At 40.0% G+C, this 18,540-nt stretch overlaps 2 protein-coding genes across 2 annotated transcripts; both read right to left on the bottom strand.

The window, feature by feature from the left end:
- Nucleotides 1–1,050: 1,050 nt before the first annotated feature.
- plk1 (polo-like kinase 1 (Drosophila)) lies at nucleotides 1,051–5,844 on the bottom strand. The gene is made up of 11 exons (XM_053331481.1): nucleotides 5,183–5,844; nucleotides 4,634–4,802; nucleotides 4,035–4,179; nucleotides 3,834–3,927; nucleotides 3,497–3,722; nucleotides 3,300–3,342; nucleotides 2,991–3,088; nucleotides 2,783–2,860; nucleotides 2,459–2,613; nucleotides 2,157–2,339; nucleotides 1,051–2,020 (listed from the first exon to the last, which is right to left on the bottom strand). The coding sequence occupies exons 1-11, from the start codon at nucleotides 5,543–5,545 to the stop codon at nucleotides 1,826–1,828; spliced, it is 1,749 nt and encodes a 582-aa protein (XP_053187456.1). The 5' UTR covers nucleotides 5,546–5,844; the 3' UTR covers nucleotides 1,051–1,825.
- A 7,007-nt stretch (nucleotides 5,845–12,851) lies between these two features.
- On the bottom strand, nucleotides 12,852–13,634 carry LOC128365331 (ras-related protein Rap-1A-like). Its single transcript, XM_053326030.1, has one exon. It carries the CDS (start codon nucleotides 13,632–13,634, stop codon nucleotides 12,852–12,854), a length of 783 nt encoding a protein of 260 aa, XP_053182005.1.
- Between the last annotated feature and the right edge of the window lie 4,906 nt (nucleotides 13,635–18,540).

The raw sequence follows: 18,540 nt of genomic DNA, 5'->3' as shown, positions 1-18,540 counted from the left end.
CCCGGTTCAAATTGACCCTGTCTGTTTTTACTGTTCCTTCTTTCCTCCCTCCCTCCTTTCCTTCTCTCCTCCCTCCCTCCTTTCCTTCTTCCTTCCTTCCTTCTTTCTTCCTCCCTCCCTCCTTTCCTTCCTTATTTCCTTTCCTCCCTCCTTTCCTTCCTTCCTTCCTCCTCCCCCTTCCTTCCTTGACTCAACAACAGGAAGGTTAAATGTTTTATGAAAAAAATCCAAAGCTATTTCAGACAGATGATAGATACTGTAATCCTGCCTCATATTACAGTTTTGAGGTCATTTAGTTATGAGTGGCCCCGTTTCTGTCAATCGTGTTAGAACAAGTTGGCAGAGACATTTATGTGTTTGCAATTTAAATATTCTAGATATTAAAGATTAAATAATGAGTCATATGTTTTTTCAAGCTACATATTGGCAACATGAACTATGTCAAGAGGTTTGAAAAAGTAAACAAGCTTTGACCTCTTAAAAAATTCAAAAGGAGTTATAATGGCGGTAGGTGTCTGGTAGGGGGCGCCAAAGATTACAATTCTTTTTTAGATATGGCGCCAGTTGACGTTAGAGGCATAGTTTAGAAAGATAACCAATTATATAAGTCTGAATTCATTTATTTCTACTGAGAAATGACCTCATACTAAACATATTTACCATCCATGACTCCTCATTGAGAGTTTGAGATTGCTGGTCTTGAGTTTCCAGATAGTGACCTACTGTGAAGTGCAACCTGAAACCTCAGTAAGCAGTTTGTCAGACGTGTCCCTGTTTGACCTGCATTTACTCACTGAAGCAGGTGGTTTCATCCAAATTACTGCAACACAAAAAAGTATATATGCAGATATCATTTTACCAGCACATCTCAAAATACCTGCATTAGATTGACAATACGCATTATTCTTTTTATTTGAGTCAACCAAACCTTTTCTTCAGGCTACACAAACAGTAAAGAACTTCTCTAGGCAAACAGGAGCAGAATAAATGTGGTTTTATGAGTCTTTGGGAACAAATATGACTGAAACATTACAAACAGAATCATTTTGTCTTGATCAGTGAATCTTTATTTAAATTCGGGTAAAATTAAACCATCTTTACAACATGTATGCACATTCAGCAGTCTGTACAAGTTTGTACATCTTGTTGAAAGAGACAAGACATCTAAAATAGTTTATTTAAAAAAAAAAGAGTAAAAAGTCAACTACAGAAAGAATGTACATGATGAAGACATATTAACATGGTCCATTTCTCTACACACACACATACATACATACATACATACATATACACACACACAGATAAAAACAGACAAACTAGAGAGATAGACCAAAGAGACTTTTTTCCCCCCAAATCCGCTTCAAATGCATGACTGACGGGAGGAACAAATGGGAACAGAGTAAAAAGGGAGGAACACTGAGCATGCAGTTTTCCCCTCTTGACTTTATAATCACTGTACAGGGTCAACCCGTCTGCTGTGCTACAATTACATCAGCCAGTACGCGTTTGTCAAGAGGGAGCGTTATCACGGGAAGTTACGATAACGAGAGTTTCTATCAACAGCAGGAACAACGATTTCTTCTTTTTTTTTTTTAAAGTGGCTGAAACACGGCGCTGAAAGAGACTGAAATTGAACATTCAAGTACAAAATATATATATGTATAGAAGATAAATTTTCATAGCACATGTCAAAGCCTCTAAGATGACCCTTCAATAAAACACGGGGAAAATCTAAAGGGTCGGGAGTCCTGTCCTGTTAGTGGCTGGTAGACAAGAAGGAGTGGCCGGTGATTAAAAGACAGAGTGGTGAGGGGTGAAAGGTGGTCTAATGTGCGGCGGGGGAGGGCTTGCTTTCCAGCAGCTTCTCCACCATGAGCTTGGCGTAGCGGATGCGGCTGGCCAGCTCCTTACTGCAGCCGAACTCCTCCAGCAGAGACAGCTTGTACGTGCGGAACTCTCGCTTCTCGTCGATGTAGGTCACGGCGGACATCAACGGGCACAGGATCAGCTTGGTGTGGTCCTGAGAGAAAAGGAAATCAGGGAAAATGCAGGTTAAGGATTTGTACAAAGGGCATCATGAAATATGAGACAAAACTAGAACAGCTAATTTGTGAGGTAAACGTAAGAAGAGACACGGCTGGTGGAAAATGTCTAACCTGGAAGAAGTTGATTTGAACTGTGCCGTTTGTGAGGTGCAGGACGATGGCGCTCTTGGTCCTGAACCAGAGGGAGAGGTATGGCAGCCGCGCCAGCTCGTCTCCGTCCCGCCTCGCCATGTTGGCACCGGCCTTCAGCAGGTGCTCGCTCATGTAGTTGCGGAAGTATTTCAGCAAAGTAATCTACAACAATAGGGAGAACAAATGTGAGAATGACACATTGGAAGTGATGTCTATTTTTGAGAAGTGAGCACAGGTCCTAAAAATTTAATCAAAAGGCACAAAAAGTGTCAGTCACCAACCTTCTTGTTGAGTGTTGTGGGGTAAGAGCGCACGCTGAGGTAAGATTCTGCTCCTATCTTGTCGATGTACTGCAGACTGTCTCCATCAGCGTACATGATCATACGTGTGTAGTCGTTGAACAACACGCCCACGCTGTTGTCACAGAGCTGGTAGCCTGAAACACACATTTGACAACTCAATATATACAACAGTGCACAAATCAAAACTGACAAAATACTGATTTTATTTCAGCACTAACAGACTCTACCTGTACCCTCATAAAAGTTTAGAAAAGTATAAATCTAGTCGTCAGATGAATGTGGAAGCATCTAATTCATTCTTACCCAATCCATATTTGTCAGAGTAGTCGACCCATTTGCTGATCCAGAAGATGGGGACGCATGCAGGATCCTCTGCCTCTTCTGGAAATACAAAAATAGAACAAAAACTCAGTATGCAGTGTATACAAGAAAAATTAAAAACCCAATCCAAAAGCACTAGATTTACAACACTTAGACTCTTTGTCAACACAACTGAAAAGTCTGCACTCACCTTGGCGTATAATGGGCTTCTCTGAGGGTTTGGCAGCAATGATGGTGTTGAGCTGCTGAAGCATGTCTTTGAGGTGGTTTTCTGCCGGCTCAGGCTCCCTACAGAGGAACACACAGCATTTAATATCTACACTATATAACAATGTGAATCTCCTGATGAACATTAAAACACTTAAATCAGTTTCAGAATCAGTGTGATTTTTCTTTTAATACAGAAAATTGTCCTTTATACAAAATGTCTGTCTGATATTTAGAAACATCCTTAGTAAGCGTTGTGCACTACAACTGAAGCTTCACCAACATCTCTCACCTTTGTCCAGGCTCATCCTTCATGTCCACCTTCTCTGTTCCTGCTAGAAAACAGAACGAGTCATTAGCACCCTTATGAGGGCCTTAAAATGTTAATACTGATGTGTTGTTATCCACTGCAGCCAAAGTTAAATCAGTGGATTAAACTAAAAGCTACTTTAGTGAGCGCAGTCAGTCAACTACTGCTAGGATCATTACCTTTGTTGTTAATGGCGGTCAGTGGGCGTCTCTGGTTGAGCTCCATAGCTGTGGAGGGGGCAATGGAGAACCGAGGAGGCACTGTGAGGCAGGTAGTGGGCAGACGTAAGGGGATGTAGCCGGTTGTGAAGAACTCGTCCACGTGCAGGTCGGCGATGGTGGGCCTCTGAGTGGGATCGGCGTGCAACATCCGTTTGATGAGAGAGGACGCTGCTGGGTTGATGTGCTGCAGGAAGAATTTGTGAATTCAGAAAAAGGGGATACGGAAGAGATCGTGAGAGGCAAGAACAGTGAAAAAGTTTTGAGGGAGTCATCATGTACTGTTGTTCCAGCTTACCCAGGGGATGGTGTAGTTGTTTTTCTTGATGCGGTTGTAGGTCTCCTTCAGACAGGAGGTCTCAAATGGGGGCTTACCCACCAACAAAGTGTACCTGAGAGAATACAGACAGGGAAGAGATTGAACGGACTGGATCGTGTGGAAATGTGCCATTTTAAAATACAACTGTATTTCCCTGTGTGCTTGGGAGTTCAAACTTACAATATACACCCGAGGGACCAGACGTCCACCTCATAGCTGTGGCCTTTCTTGCACAGCACTTCAGGTGCGATGTAGTTGGGTGTTCCACACAAGGTCTTCTTCCTCTCGCCATCAAACTCGATCTTAGTGGCCAAACCAAAGTCCCCTAGAGGAGAAAATGAGGAAGGTTTTTGTAAAACTGCAAACTAAACATATTTGTTTTTGAGCATATTACCAGATGAAAGCTCAGTTATTTGTGCATTTAAAGAGGACAGAGATAACAAGTACAGTTTTTCTTTCTGTTGCAAGAAAAATCAGGTATATAAATGATCAGAGTTAATATTAAACTATACTACAAAACGTATAGTGTAGCTGCCCCATCACACTGGTGCAGTGTTTAGTCATCATGAGAGACTGTCTGTGGAAACCTCTAATCTAGGAAAACTGCGTTTATGACAGATTCCTGATATGGATGCTGGGAGTTTCCTATCCTTTGATATATGGACAAACAGGTTTGTTTGTGTGCAAGTCTTTTAAAAATGTTGCAGTGTCCATTATCACTTTCTCAGATATGGCGAGAGAACCGATATCATCATTTACAATCTGATAGCACAAATTACCTATCTTGACGTCCATGTCATCGTTGAGGAAGATGTTGCCCAGTTTCAGATCTCTGTGGATGACTCTGTTTTTGTGCAAGTAATCAATACCCTTCAGCAGCTGCATCATGTAATAGCGAGCCTCAGGCTCAGTCACAGCTTTACGACGCTTGTGAAGCTCCAGCAAGGACTGAAAAGGAAAAATAAAGGAAATTACTGGATTAGTAGGGATGTCAACAAGGAAATGACAGCTTTTATAAACACTCTTGAAAGTTATTTTGTTGAGGTTGGTATAATAATGCCACCTTGACATGAGTTTAAGTGAATTTATCATTAAAAAAACAAGAACAGTGAATGGATTGGACAGAATCCAAAGCAAAATGTGAAAATGGAAATACAAGTAATAATCTCTAAATGATTTCTGCCTGTAATGATAGTTTAATGTTACATATTTGAGCATTTCCTCGAAGTTTTAGCAGCCCTAACCAACCACTGACACTGACAGGACAACGGACCGCCCTGTAACCGTCCACCATGAGCCTGTTTATCGGTACACAGAAACTCACTCACCCTTCTCCTGCAGATCTCCAGAACCACAAAGACAAAGTCATCATCCTCGAAAAACCCCTGAAAGCCCACCACATTTGGGTGGTTTAGACTCTTGTGAATGGCGATTTCGGAGGTCATCTTCTCCCTCTGGTGCTGCTTCAGGATCAGGGACTTGGGCACGATTTTTCCAGCGAAAACCTGCTTGGTCTCCATGTCTGTGATCTCGTAGCACTTGGCGAAACCCCCTTTCCCGAGGAACCTTCCCCTGGTGTATCTCCTCATGGTGCGAGGGTCAACCAGCACGTCTGGGATCTCCTTTAGGGGAGCTGATTTGGGGTCGACATGGGCCGACGGGTTCGCCGGCTTCGCAATACCAGCACTCATTTTTAATTAGTGTTAAAGTGCTAGTCGGCGTCTTTTAAAATAAAATAAAAAAATTGTAAAACTTTCAATGGCAGCAAAGGGGTGAACGCTATTGTTAACCCTCAACCGACGCTCAGGCTGCAAAAAAACTCACATGAATTCAAATCAAAACTAACGTGAAACAGCTTTTACCGCGAACGTTACTCAAATATTTGTTTTTACGATAAAAAACTATACATGCGGATGTTAATATTTAAAAAAAACTAACTGAGATTGACACGAATTGAGTGAGCAAACCTGTCCGCCGGTGTCCGTGCTGCCTTTTAACAACAGTCTCTGAGACAAGTTTAAAACGCTGCCTCGGTCGTTACGGCGCTCTCTGATTGGTCAGCTTGATTTGAATTCTGGCAAAGCATCGTGGGAAAAGCAGTGCAAAAACAGCCAATCAGCGGCCGAGAAGGTCACGTTCTGCCGCGTGATTGGCTAAATGGTTGTTTGCTGGTCGCTGACTGCAAGGGCCGACGGGAAATGTAGTTAGAGTGGGGTTTAATCAAACAGGTTGTTTAATGGCAGATGGAAAATGTTTTTTTAAGCACTGTACTCGAGTAAAATTCCAGATATTACCTTGTATTTATGTATGTATACTCATTGTAACTTTAACTACAATATTCAGTTGTATTTATAATTTAAAATATAAAATGTACAGAAGTATTGAAAGTGAAAGCACGTCTCTGAGCAATAAGGTAGTAAGGTATCTAGCATTCTGGTTTTCGGTGGTGAAATGTAGCTTACATCCCCTCAAGTACATTTTTAGGTAGTTTCAATGCTACAGTATATAATGTATTTACTAATTTATTTGACAGCTGTAAGTTCAGATATAGCCTGTTAAACCTATGGGACACATTTGTATTGATACATTATATATTTATTGTCATTTCTGTGAGTATTATGATACTCACAAAGAAATTAGATATTGTTTTTAGCTCCAATCAGTGCAAGTAGAGTAAAGTACTGTTGTCAGTCTGTTAGGGATTATAATAGAGGAGTGTGAGTGTGTGTGTGTGAGAGAGAGAGGGGGGGGGGGGGGGGGGGGGGAGTATGTGTGTGTGTTGGGAGGGGCCACAGCCTGTTTACACACCTCACAGCTTGTGGGAAAAAGCTGTTCAGGATCCTGCTACATCTGCGGCAAATGCTCCTGTACCTTTTCCCAGTTGACAGGAGGGAAACAGGGCGTTGAGGAGGGTGGTGAGGGTCCCTAATGATGGAGGTAGCTCTGCAAATGCACCACTGCTGATAGATGTCCATCAGGAAGCAGAGAGGGGCAATAATCCTGCTGGCTGTCTTCACAATCCTGTGAAGCCATGCCACCAAAATGTCCCCCATATCATAACAGTGCAATCGGTTCCCCTCATTATAGGGTTCAAGCATTCAGGCTAGGGCTGGGCAAAACGATTATTTTTGTAATCGATTAATCTAGCGATTATTTTTTTGATGCATCGATTAATCTAACGATTCATTTTTTCAATTTGATTCGAATTCGATTCGATTATTTTCCCATTATTTGCCTTATATAGCAATTTACATATGCTAATTTATGTATCTCAAATCTCTGAAAAAACACATTTCTTCATTCCAACATATTTTTATTGTTTTAACCAAAAATTATCAAATTCCAAAACAAAATTCCAGTAATGAAAACAATAGTGCAATCTGACACCAGAGGTGGCATTTAACAAAAAATAAAATGAAATAAAATACTTTCAATAAATTAAACTGTTGTGCAAGAATCAAGAAAATGTTAACATAAAATAAATGAAATATAAACAGTAGCAGTGTTATTTTTAAACCAACAAAATATAACCTCTTAATACACGCCCCTATTTTTTATGTTTTTAGCCTAAACAACATGCCCAAGTTGTGAGCAGCACTGATCCCACATAGTTTGGCCTGAACCCAGTCAAACTGATAGCTTAGCGTGATACGTCATACACATAGATACCGATGGAAACCTCAGACTATTGGCTAAAAGGTTATCAACTTCATTTCACCGAATATTTCCATAGGCTAGAACAGCAGTCAATCAAAGCCATGTCGTCATTGTTGTCGGTCACATGTCCTCATTGGCTTTGGAGGCATGTACTGCCTGAGCACTGATTGGCTTGTGTGTGGTGTCGTCAGAAGCAGAAGAGGCTCACGGTAGTAAACATCTAGTCACGTGTACTCTGAGATGGACGTGCAGGTCAGGAAATGACGTAAACGGACCGTATATGGTTTGTTATTTGTGTTATTACGTTACGTGTTGGACTAAATACATGTACATATTGAGGAAAGTATTTCGGTTTAATGGAAACGGATTTCATATTTCAGCAGAATGGATACTTGGCGAGCTGTACAGAAAGTCCTGAGTCATAAGATGATCGTTGTGGATAAAGGGAAGACTTTGAAGGTATGTAGGCATTATAGCTTTTCTCACTTAGCTCAGGGGCTAGCCGAGCTAATCGCTAATACTATTACGGCTGTGAGCAACCATACAATTTGTGAGTGGTCTTGAATGAATCAGGACAATCTAAGCTTTCTAACAATGCATGGCATGAATAAACATGTTTAAGGGTTGGTGTTTAAAACATTCAGAAGAACTTGTGGCTACCTCCTAACATCCGTCCCGTCCCGTAAGAGGAACAGCGTGCATTAAGAGGATAAACTGCTCTTCATTCCCAGGAACATACACTCTGCCTTTTCACTCTAGAATACGGTGTGTAATGTGTGTGTTTAATCCAAGACATGATGTAGTCATGCATTGGAGTGGAGGAATGTTAACATTTCAACATGTTCAGCAGTCAGGCTTGCCCTTTTTTTGGTGACAATGTTTCCAGCAACTGAAAAAAGCCTTTCAGATGGCGTTGATGTGGCAGGGTTATTTTACAGGGTTTTTTACATTGATCAGAGTCAACTGACTCACTTGCGTTGCTGCTGCCTCTACCGCTACTCGTTTTTTGTTTTCAAACGACGCATCGACGCACAGTTTTTGCGTTGACTCGTCGCCCCAGCCATAATTCAGGCCTGGTGTAGGCCACACATTCACTGTCCCACTTGTTGAGAATATGGTGAAGGATGACTCAGCTGACCATATCACTTTTTTCCACATCTGTATAGACTAGTACCATATGCTTTCTGCACCACTGAGCTCTCAAATGTGAATTGATCTTAGTAATTGTGACCCTACTATAATACCCCTCTCTATGTAGTTTCTGACAGACTGTTCTTGCTAACATTTTGATTACGTCCTGCATTGACATTCTCAATCACCAGAGGAAGAGTTGCTCTTCTGTTTTTCCTATATCGCACTAATGCACGAGCATCGTGGTCATCAAATCGTTGATCACAGTTTCCAACCCTATTTACTGATGTCTTTCCCACAGATCTAAATGCCGATGTCACTTTTGACACTGTTCCTGTAACAGTTAGGTCGTCTTTGTGACTGAAGCTCCTGCCATCCATACCGTACCCCAACAATCAACCTTCTCTCAAAGTCACTTAGATCTTTTCTTCTTACCATCTCAATAGAAAATCAGAATCAACTGGGTTTGCTCATCACTTTCATACACATCACAGAGCCTGATGTTAATTGCATGATTGTATCATGCAGTGCACCTATGTGGAAGCATCTGCAAGCGTTATGTTTCTCCACATATTTATTCAGATTTTACTTTAATATGTCCCCTGTCTGTATGATCTTATGAAATATGAATATATTTAAAGTAGTAGAGATTAACTAGATCTTAACCAAATATAATATTAAGTTGAATATGTTGCTTTTGTACGTCAGTGTAATCCAATAATATAATATCTGATAAAAGTGGAGGGGTCTACCACCTAATGAGTAGGCTTCTTTTACTTTTCATCCTTTAAGAATTTTGCTGATAGTACTTTTGTACTTTTACTCAAGTTACATTTTTAGATTGCAGGGAATTTACTACTTAATGGAGTTTTTTTGATTGTAGTATTACTAACTTAGCCAACCTCTCGTATTAGTTACAGTTTGAACATTTTGAATACTGCTGATTTGTTTTTTCATTAGTGACAGGAAGCATTTTACAAAAAAGAAGTGAGGGGCAAATGGTTATCTTGCATATCTTCAAACCTACTGCTAGCTTTGACCCAAACAACACTGGCTGGCCACCACTCAGTGTACTTTTATCTTTAGCATATTAGATTTTGACCTATATGTTGTCTTTGTTTCTCTCATAGTCTCTCTCCTTCCTTTATCAGTTGCTCTTGCACACAAACTCCCCTCTTTACTTTGTCCCTTGCAGTTTAGGTTTCATTCATGACTCTTATCTGTGCTCTTTGTTCATAGTCGTAAACACACATAGTGATTCAATGAAGGATGATTTCACCACGGTAACATAGACATACATGGTATTTCTCTCTTATATAACTACATCACTATTGTTGGTGGACAAAGTGGGTGAGAGCACACCAGTCCACATTAACCACATTTGTACCACAACTTATTAATTTAACTATACTTGTTGATTGTTATTTTTGACCATAAGTTAGTCAGTAATCAAACTTTGCAGACACTTGCTATCCCAGGTTATATGGAGGCTGTATTTGGGAGGTTGGCAAATGTTGTTGAAATATCTTATCCTTACTTCCTGCTTCAGGAGGCTCAAAACTTACTTGAGGAGTGATGCAGTCCAGCTTCATTTGGAGGACCGGCTGATGGAGGGCTCTATTTAAGCAAAGGCTTTGGGACTGTTAGGGTCTGTCAGTGTGTAGCTGTGTATATGTTACTTTAACTTAGGGTTTAAGTTATGCTTATGAGTTGAGTTATGATTAGTTGAATCCACTTAAATGTGTGTATTTTTGGTTCCATGTGTTGTAACGTGGTCGTACTTTTCCTCTAAATAAACCACCTGTTGGCATCTGATCACGACTTCTGTGTCTGCCTCCTACCAAACACCTAACCACTTTGGTTGGCCTACATCACAGTGGCATATTGTCATACAATGTTAATTATTGTAATACAGTATGAAACAACCTTTATTGTTAAACTATTATTTGTATCTACACATTTTCAGGAAACACAATATATCCATATAGTTTAGATCACATTTACTCCTGGTGTCCTGGTCCATGTCTAGTGTTCACCAGAGTGCCCCTGCACAAAGACACAAACTTTACATGACTTCTATTTCTGTTCATTTCTCTTTTAAACACTTACTAAATTCATGACCTATATGACCTTTTGTGTTTCTTCCTTTTTGACCCTTTGTCAGTCACACCAAGAAAGTGCTATTTCTTTTTAAAAAGTCATGTTTTTTGCTTTCCCTCCCATACCTGTTTGAGGACATGACAACATAAAACATGGATTTCTTTTCTCATTGACCCTAAAATGTATGTTTTTCCAGACCTCTACAGACCTCATTCAGAACTAATTTGTTCAAAACATTTAAAAACATGTTAGAGACTCATTCTGTACAAGATGAAAAAATGAAACTCAACTTCAAAAATGTCTCCAACAGTATCTCTTATGTCAGCAGTGATTTGTGTTATACTTCGTTTATACACTGGCGCATCCTGAATCTAGCAACCATAATGCACTATGATGGTCTTTTTGTGCATTACAGACCTCATACAAGTGGTAAAGATTGCTCAAAAAGTTTGGGTTAAATTGATTTTGTTTTTGACCAGATATCATGACACAAAGTGACCTCTACCAAACGGTTGAGCAGACCTACAAGGGTCAAGCCAGTGTGTCAGTTTTTATTGCATTTTATTTTCCTTCTTTATATGACTGTGGAGGGATCCAGTTTGCTTGTATATTCTGTAAATGACAAATAAAGTCACTTGAACTTGATGGTGTTTGACTTCTTTCCTACAGCACACAGTCCCAAAGTGATGTAACTTATTCCACTCACTATATTCAAAGACAGTTCTCCAACAATATTTTTAGCATTAGATGCATATCAGCAGAACTGAGAACGACCTTTCTTTCTCAGTGCAGCACACAGTTTCATGGGCATTTAATTTACAAATGAATAGTGGTAAAAACAGAGAAGAGGTGCTTCTCCAGCACTGCTCCTCTTCTTATTGAAGTCTTCATGCTCACAAAAGTGTTATATCTGTGTCAGTGGCAGGTTATTATCGGAGCTGAAAGGGGCATGAGACACGTAGAGGAAGATGAGAGGCGCATAAGTGGAGGTGGAGGGGACAGAAAAGAGCAAGAGATCCGTGGGTTTGTTTATCCTCTTTGTTCCATGTGATATTGTGTGTTTGTGTATGTGTGTTTGTTTAACATCCAAAAACAGCACGATGTGGCTTTATGCTGACAGAGAGGAGCTATTTTTATAAAGCATCAATTGATCTAAATATTCTCTGCATACATCAGCTGAGGTTAACAATAGATGCATGACGTTCATCTTGACAAGGATGAAGGAGAAAGGAGATATAATAAGCTCAAAGGCTGCGTGGATTTATTTACTGAGCCATGATATCAACTTAAAAATGACAATTATAATATTATATGTCTTATTTGAGAATTAGCGTATTAGAGTGTTGTTAAAGTGTTGGTAGAGCAGTTATAGGGAACCGGTCATCACCATATTGCTGGGGGGAATCCCTCAAGGAACTATACCAAGTTTACCAATCATCAAATATGCATGTTTTAAACCATCTGGGTTCAACTTTTTTGTACTTTATATATACCCCAAAGTCCTACACCTAACACAGCAGTTAGGGATGAACGAGATTCACGTAGACCCCTAAAAGCTTTGTCATTACCAAACACAGCTTTGAAATCACTAAAAAATTAAAAGGCAAAGTTGAAGTTTGGTCAAAAATAGACCCACTGAGGAGGACTGTATGGAGTCGTAATGTCTTATTTCATAATTGATTTATGACTAAATTGGGGTTCCATAATGTTGGGGGTGGGTCAGCAGAGTTTTTTTATGCATTGATATTTTGAATAAGGGGACAATATTTAGATTTAGTTACAATATTCACTCTTTCACTGGATAATAAACTTGTTTTAATTTTGGTTATTCAGACTGAAATGTATGGATTGGAAATATATGAAACAACAGACAATATCACAAAATGTATTTTATTCACAAAAGATTAAAAAAGATGTACACAAAAATGTTCATATTTAACACATAGCATACAGATGTAGGAATATCCCATACAGCCTATTGAACAATGGGGTCTGTCTGATGTTGACTGGACCCTATTATAAGGATTTATAGTTCTCTTTCAAACTGTATCGACCAGCAATATGTATACACGAGCAGTCCAGCTGCTGAGTCCTTTCAAGAAATGTCCTTTATGACAGAATACAGCTGTTGTGCTTCTTCAGTGGTGGTCTTTTCTTAACCACTGGTGTGGGCAGCGTGTCTCTGCGTCTCCCCAAAGCAGGGCTCAGATGTTGGGGCACCTGTTGCAGCAGCGCCCGGAAAACCCCAACCGTGTTGCAGCCGGTGAGTGCAGATGCCTCCACAAAGTTGGCATCCCACTCACCCTCCACCTCGGCCATGATATCAGCTGCCAACATCACCCGGCCGTCAGTCTCGGTCAGATCTGCCTTGCTGCCGACCACCGTGATGGGTGCGCCCTTGTCACCCCTCAGCCGCAGGATCTCCTCGCGCAGCCCCTTCACGTGCTCGAAGGAGCCCGGGTCGTCCACTGCGTACACCAGGGCGAAGGCATCACTGTGTCGGATGCAGAGTTCCCGCATGGCCGGGAAGGAGTAACTACCGCTGGTGTCTAACACCTCCAGACGCATCTTCCCGGATCCAGCTGTTTCATACTCCAGCACGTGAAGCTCCTCGACTGTGCGAGTGTACTTGTGCTCGAAGCGGTTGTGGAGGAAACGGCGGATGAGCGCGCTCTTACCGACCCCTGCGCCCCCGAGGAAGACCAACCGGACCGCATCGGGACGCCCTGAAGAAGGCATGCTAGTCTGATGAGTGTGCAGCTGTCCCTCCAGAGAAGGTGTGGTGAGTCCTGCTTCCACTGTAGCTGTGAGAGACTCTGTGCCCTTCCACATCCACTTATGGGCATTTATAGTCTGGGCATCACTGCTCTCCACCAATAAGATCCTCTGCATGTATGAAGGTGAAGCAGGATGCAAACACTCAGGAAGCAGGTCAAATTGAGACTGCAGTGAAATTAAAGACCGAGTAACGTGGAAACATAAATTGATTGAATGTCTCTTTACTGGCAGGCTTATGTCAACAGTGAGTCATGTGGCTTGTTTACAGCACCCAAGGCTCACGGAGGTGTACAGTATACAAGCTGTTTATAAACTTGGAAAACAAATGGATAAAAGAAATGATGATCAGTTTCCACATTTGTTGAACATTAACATCATATTTGAGCTTAACAAATGCTTTCATAATGATTGAAGAATACAGATTATTGCCTTCATTCACATGTTTACTAAAAGTACAAAGGTATTATTAACAAAATGCAATAATCTAAAGTAAAAGGAGACATTTTGCAGGATGTGTTGCATTGTTATTATTCCATAATATTATGACTGTTTAATGCTATTGAGATGGAGTTAATTCCAATTACATTATTCACTGTTGAGTAGTTTAAGCTATGATTCCCCAATAGGGGTACTTTGGGGACAATCCTGCATTTACTAGAGGGTACATGTAAATATTGTGAAGTAACTCTCCTACTTTTATCTGTCTTTAGATGTTTAGATTCATATCCATTGCGAAATACCAAGGATGAATCTGTTTGGTCCCAAATATATTCATTCATGCAGAATGATAATGACCCCAAGTCATAAAGACCTGTCTTCAATGACAAGAAGAAAAAGGAGTCATGTAAGAGATGGTATGTCCCCCATCAGAGACCTAACCTCAACATCATGGAGTCAGTCTGGGGTTATATGAAGAGACAGAAGCGGATGACACACCAAAATATACTTGGTGACTCTCCATCACTGATGATACTATATTGGCAGATTATAAGTGACCAGCTTTATATGATCAGATCTCAACGTGTGTTACCAGTGAAACTCCATATCATGAGTAAATATGGCCAGCCAAAAACATCAACTGTAAGTTATGAGCTTGAAGCAGAATACCTTTGTTTTGCATTTTTTGGGTCATTTCCCTTATTGGTTTCGCCCTCGGTCCATTATCCTCACATGGCTTTGTTATTATGCTCCCAGTGCCCACAGCCTGAAGTGTGGTAGTTATAAAGAGATGATCACTCATGCGCACAAAACCAAGAGACAGACACGTGCAGTTATATTTACACCCAGTATGAGTCATGAAAGATTTTTCTCTAACAAAGAGCCACTGTTTGATACAGACACACGTATTGCATATATACAAATGCTGCACACTTAAAAACAAACAAAAAAACACACCCAGGATGGTTTTGGTCTGTATTTTTAAGAGTAGAGTTATATTATTTGCACAATATAGCCCAATTTCCGCCTGAGTGAACCACACCTACAGGGATTTCTTAAGAAGCAATTAATTGTGTGGTAAAGCCAAAGACAAATAGATTGTTAGCATAAAGATTTGCAGCCAGAGGAGAATATCCGAATTCCAGTTATCAAGTTTTATAGATTCTGCTGAAGTGTGTCATTCATTTTACGTGATACAGATGACTCTCACTCTCAGTCTCCGGCCGACTCACACTCGGACTGGACTTGGCTATTGTTGGGTAAACAGATACTGTGATAATCTGTCAGTGGGTGCGTGCATTTATGTGCGTACAGTAATTTGTTCTGTGTTTTATCACTACCCTTGAAGAAGGTCAGAACCCTCTGTTTAATATAAGGAAGCAAATAAAACATGAACAAATTAAACAAAAAAGGAACTAACCAGCCAGCAAAGTAAATGAACCACAGATAATGATAGCACTTCCAATGAATGTCACTGACAGTGGTTCTTCAATGTGCACATGTCCACTGTTTGCATTTTTACAAAGGAACGACTTCTCAGACATCTGTTTCTCTGTTGGGGGTTTCCCAATTTTGCTGTCAGGCACGTTTATTTAATCATGTAGTTTGAGATTGAGAGACCGAGAGAAACCTTAATCGTCAGACAAACAGCATACAGAAACAACACAACTAACGCCAGACAGCCACAATCGACAAAAAAATTAGTCATAAAAAATAGTCATAAAAACATTAAAATCTCCAAGGATAATGAAATAATTTGATGTGAGGGCATATATGAAACCAGCGGCAAGAATTGTGCATCAATATGAGATATCTAAGGGTGAAGGATAGATTCAGTTTTTCAAGCCTGTTTTTATCTCTGTAATTATTCCTCCTGTTCATACTGGCATTAAGAGACCTCTTCATCATGCATTTTGAGTACATGATGGACAAATTCATCTTTGCACAGAAGCTGTAAAGATGAATTTAAAAGTTAAAGAAATCTTAAACCATGCAATTTAATCAAATCATGTCAATATATTCCTCAATTACTGTATTTTTATCGTCAAATTCATTATTTTTCTTGCAATATTTCCACTGCAGCAGAAAATAGGAAAACATTCTGTCAAGAGGGATTTTTTTACTAACTTTTGAAGATACCCAACTCAGACTTCTGACCTTTAAATGCATTTTTGCTCAAAACCAGTACTGTAGACATTGTCCTCCTTCACTTACATTGTAAGTTGAATAGGATCTAATGGTCAGTATTAGCAAGAGAAAGGATCACAGCATCAGAGACCTTTTTCAGTGTTCATGCAGGCTGGACTCTTGCCTGAGTTGTGCTTAAACACACACTTCAAGTAGCCTACTTACTGGTTTGTGAGCTGTAATTTAAACACCCAAGCTTGTGATACAGGGAATAATCATGAGTACTGAATTCCTCATTAGCGATAAAGTATTATGCACTATGATTAACATGGTTTAGGCTAGTTGCTGAAGTGATGATGGGGCAGTGTGCCAGTACCGAATATTTCTATAATCAAGTGCAAACATTGATGATAACTGCAAAGCAGCTTTATTTCTATGCAGGAGGCCCAGTTTAATTGTTGTGTCATATGTGGAGTATGGATCTTGAACAGATAGCAAATTCTAAAAATATCTGTAATATGGGTATCATTTTAGTTTTAATGGTAGTAGTCAGAGACACTGGTGGAGTGGAGAATGTCATGTACTGGTTAATTCAATACTATAATCTTAAAACTACTTCACCTCAGTGCAGTATTCCCTCATTTAACTGTGGGTAATTTCTTTTTAACTCTGTATCTTGACATCATTTCAGTAGTTTTTGAAGCTTAAATAACGTTTTGAATGATTGAACATGGACTTTAAAAGATAACGGCCATTAATCTAGTGCTATAGGAGCCTCCAGTCTTATGGGAAGGTTTTTCACAAAATGCTGTAACTATTATAGCGAGTCACAAGAGTATTCATGAGCCACAGGGCCTCAATATGTTCCAGTTCATCCTGGATATGATGTTTAGAGATCAGGGCTCTGTGCAGGCCAGTCAGTTCGAAACTTTATGATCCTTGTTTCATATGTGGGGACATGTCATGATGAGACAGGAAGTCTTTCCCAAACTGTTGGCACAAGGTTTGAGGCACACTATTTGTTACAATATCAGTAGCTGCTGTAGCATTAAGATCTCCCATACTAAAGGGGTCTAGTTTATTGTGCATACTGAAATCAAATCAGATTCATATTCACGTTACTTACACTAGATGGCAGTAGTCGACAGTTTAAGACACCTGGTCCTAAACGCCAATGGGGTCAAGAAAGTTATGTAGTTAAAATATACACTGGAAAATTAACAATGTTTGTTCAGAGGCAGTAGTGTTACAGTTCACACAACTAGATGCAATCCTGCAGTACAGATTAACAAAGAAACTACTAATTGGAAATGTTAAGAGCTGAAGACTCACAATGGATGTGCAGAGGAGCGTCTCACCAGTCAAGGGGACTGATTGACTCCATGTGTGATTACTTCTTACAGATAAGCACTGAGATCTCACCACATTACATTTAAAGAGAAAAAATAAAATCACACTACCAGCGTTAATAAAAAGTTTTTTAAAATTTCGTCATTTGTTTATTTTCTCCTCAGCCTGAGTTGGTTGAAAAAAGAAAATACACAGTATCCCAACTTAAATGACAACATAAGCAAATAAAACCTGAACTAACAAACTGTAGTTGCACTAAAGGGAAACAATAGAAATGTATGTTAATTGTTACTGTTAAATAAATGGCGGCTAAATGTTGTGAGTAAGCTAAGCAAGTGTTGTGGTGTCTTCATTCCTCTACTCCCCCTTGAAAAGTCCCTAAATTAAGCACTTGTACACATATAACTCCACAGTGGTTTATAAGAGGAATCAATAAAGGAAAATACTTAAAATTCACCCTAACTCTGAGTCACAGTCTCACCAGGAAGCGACAGTATTCTCATGCTATAGTCTTTCACCAAGAAGAATAGTATCACCAAGGAACTTTTGAATAAATCCTTTATTCTTCTTCACCTCTTTGACTCAGAACTCTCTTCTTACTTGCATGCATAAAAAAACATCTACCCTACTTCCTCAATGTCAGCTTAACCCATATTTTGCTTTACTTTTTCAGTTTTTATCTACCATGTCATTCATTTCGTGCTTTGTCTGTCTCCTTATTGCTTATTATTTGCTCCTTCCACTGAAGTGCCATATTAGCTGTTTTTCTGCCAGACAAGTTTGGCAAGACCCTGCCATCTGTTTTTCTTTACAGGCGATAGGGGCTTTTCACACACCGCACACCGACCCACAGAGTGGCTGAAAAGACATGGGAATGGGGGTACTGGTGTATTATTGTGAGCTCCAATTCATTTAGGGACTATCACATGTCTGTGCTTATCTTGAGGTTTTTATTTACAGAGTCGCCTTTCTGACTCACAGTTTCAAGCGCCAGAGAAACTGTATCTTAAAATATGCGACTGCTTGAGAGTATTTCCAGGTTTATTGAGATTATTGATCTATGTGTGTCTGTTAAATCTCTGAACATCAATCCTCCACAAGCCCC

This window comes from Scomber japonicus, chromosome 2 (assembly GCF_027409825.1).
Source record: "Scomber japonicus isolate fScoJap1 chromosome 2, fScoJap1.pri, whole genome shotgun sequence".
NCBI classification, from domain to species: domain Eukaryota; kingdom Metazoa; phylum Chordata; class Actinopteri; order Scombriformes; family Scombridae; genus Scomber; species Scomber japonicus.
Note: the sequence above shows the minus strand (reverse complement) of the source record. Positions and strands in the feature narration are given on the sequence as shown.